The 2,500-nt window shown below is 46.0% G+C and overlaps 1 protein-coding gene across 1 annotated transcript in view; it reads left to right on the forward strand.

Annotated features, from left to right (window-relative positions):
• Nucleotides 1–196: 196 nt before the first annotated feature.
• The window catches only part of LOC144533812 (kinesin-like protein KIF26A), a 52,722-nt gene continuing 50,418 nt past the window's right edge, over nt 197–2,500 (forward strand). Inside the window, exons 1-2 of the mRNA XM_078275378.1 lie at nt 197–466; nt 792–916. Of these exons, the coding sequence (XP_078131504.1) occupies nt 197–466; nt 792–916 (395 nt within the window). The remainder of the gene's footprint in view (nt 467–791; nt 917–2,500) is intronic.

The raw sequence follows: 2,500 nt of genomic DNA on the forward strand, positions 1-2,500 counted from the left end.
TTGATCAGGTTGTTGATTGAGGCTGTTCACTCCTCTTCAGTAGCTGTGCCAAGTTGACCCCGGAACACGCTGTGATATACGCTGATCCAGAGCATCCCAAACATGCTCAATGGCTGACATGTCTGAGTGAGTATGCTGGCCATGCAAGAATTGGGATGTTTTCAGCTTCCAGGAATTGTGTACAGATCCTTGAAACATGGGGCCGTGCATTATCATGCTGCAACATGAGATGATGGTGACGTGGATGAATGGCAAAACAATGGGCCTCAGGATCTCGTCACGGTATCTCTGTGTATTCAAAAACGCCATCAATAAAATGCACCTGTGTTCGTTGTCCATAACATACGCCTGCCCATACCATAACCCCGCCGCCACCATGGGCCACTCGATCCACAACGTTGACATCAGCAAACCGGTCACCCACACAACGCCAGACACGCTGTCAGCTCTGGTGGACATTCCTGCAGTCAGCATGCCAATTGCACGCTCCCTCAAAAGTTGCGACATGTGTGGCATTGTGCTTTGTGATACAACTTAAGCGTAAGTCACACCTGTGTAATAATCCTGCTGTCTAATCAGCATCGTGAAATGCCACACCTGTGAGGTGGATGGGTGATCACTCAAAAGTGTTACGTTTATAATTTTGTTCTGTGTATGTTATTATGTTTTAACAGCTGTATACTCCTATTTCTGTATGGATGTGATTTGATCTGTGTGTGTGTGTGTGTGTGTGTGTGGTAATCTATCAGATTGTTAGGCAGTCTCTCATGTTGTAATGTCTCTCCTTTCAGGGTTTGACTCCAGACGGAGATGCTCCGATGATGAAGACTTGGACTGCAGACGGGAGACCAGCGTCTCAAAGCATTGCCACCCAGACCAGTCCGCTGCCGTCCGCTGCAGCGGCCTTCTTCATCCGGTCAGTCGACGCTCATTAACCCTTCAGCCAACAACAGACACATGTATGCTTGTGTCATCACGCATGTGCCGTAGTTACATTTGTTACTCAGGTTGCTTTCGCACCTATAAACGAGCCAGACCATGGTTCAGTTTGATCCAGACATTTTGGTCATTTGGTCTGGACACAGAAAATACACATACACACGCGCACGCACACACAAAAACACACACACACTGACATACACATGCACGCACACACACATGCGCACACACACCTCGTTTGGTCCGTTTACACCCAACCCCGGAGCGTTTGGTCAGATAGTCTGATTGGTTTGGGGCGAGTGTGAAAGCTCATCCGAACTCTGGTGCAGTTTTTAGGTTTCCTGTCGGGATGCATTTTGAGGGGAAATCTTTGGGGGCTTTCACACCTGAAAGTCCGCAACCAAGGTTCATGTTTTAGCATTTGATCCGGTACGTTTTGGTTTCACACAACAGTTATTCAAGCACATAAGATCACCACATCCTGTCGTCATCACATACGTGAGCTGTGTCTCCCGACAGTTGTCCTCTCGTCTCCTGTCTGCTCTGAGCGCTGACACCGTCTCTAGCTTCCTGTATTTGGTCCAAAAGTCCGAACCATCCAAAAAATGCTTTCACACTAGAAATGAACCAGACCGTGGTTCAGTTTAATCAGGACACATAGAAAATACACACACACACACACAACACACACAGTAAAAACCTTTAAAGAGAATATAGTTCCTTCATGCGTGCCGATCCAGCGTGAGTTGTGAGAACACGGTTCATGAGTCCAACACACACTCTTACCTCCATACAGAATCTAATTGGCAGATTTACTATTTTTATCCTGTCGGAGAGCAGCGAGGCCTTCAGGGTTCACACGGTTTGTTGGACTCATAGTCCAGACGATCCACACAACACTTCTCTGTTTCCTTCCTCAGAAAACATTTATTTTAAAAGCCACAGATCAATGCCAACGGTACTTCCTCGTCTCTGTTGAAACCACGCTTTAGACATTATGTTTTGACACTTTCTTTTTCCTTTTTTTGTCACTTTTTTTGGAGTTTTTTTTAACGCAGAGTGAACACATGAGTCCAGATGATCGTTCCTTATAAACTTACTTACTACTTCTTAGTCTCTGTTGAAACAACACTTAATGGCCCTGACACACCAAGCCGATGATCGGCCGTTGGACAGTCTGGCGAGGTCGGTGACTTGAGTCTGTTCGGTGTGTTCTGTGCCGTCGGCCTTCATTTTGGCCGACCTGATTTGCTGGGTCGGAGGGCGGGCAGTCTGACTCAATGACCAATCTGATTGGTGGAGTGCTAACGCCTGACTAGCAAATCAGTGCACTTATGTTAGCGTGATGAACAGCTTCTCAAAATGTGATGAAAATCTGATAAACTGACCTTTGTTGATCTGAAATGAAGACAGATTCAGCAGCTGCACGGCCTGTTTCTCTCTTACAATGTTTTCAGAAACACGTTTCAGTGAAATATCTTCGTAAAATATGAGATCGTATTCTGAACAAGACAGTTTGACATTCAATCCCACGCTGAGATTGAATGAACTCTTTGTTAAC

This window comes from Sander vitreus, chromosome 18, assembly GCF_031162955.1.
Source record: "Sander vitreus isolate 19-12246 chromosome 18, sanVit1, whole genome shotgun sequence".
Classification (NCBI taxonomy): Eukaryota; Metazoa; Chordata; class Actinopteri; order Perciformes; family Percidae; genus Sander; species Sander vitreus.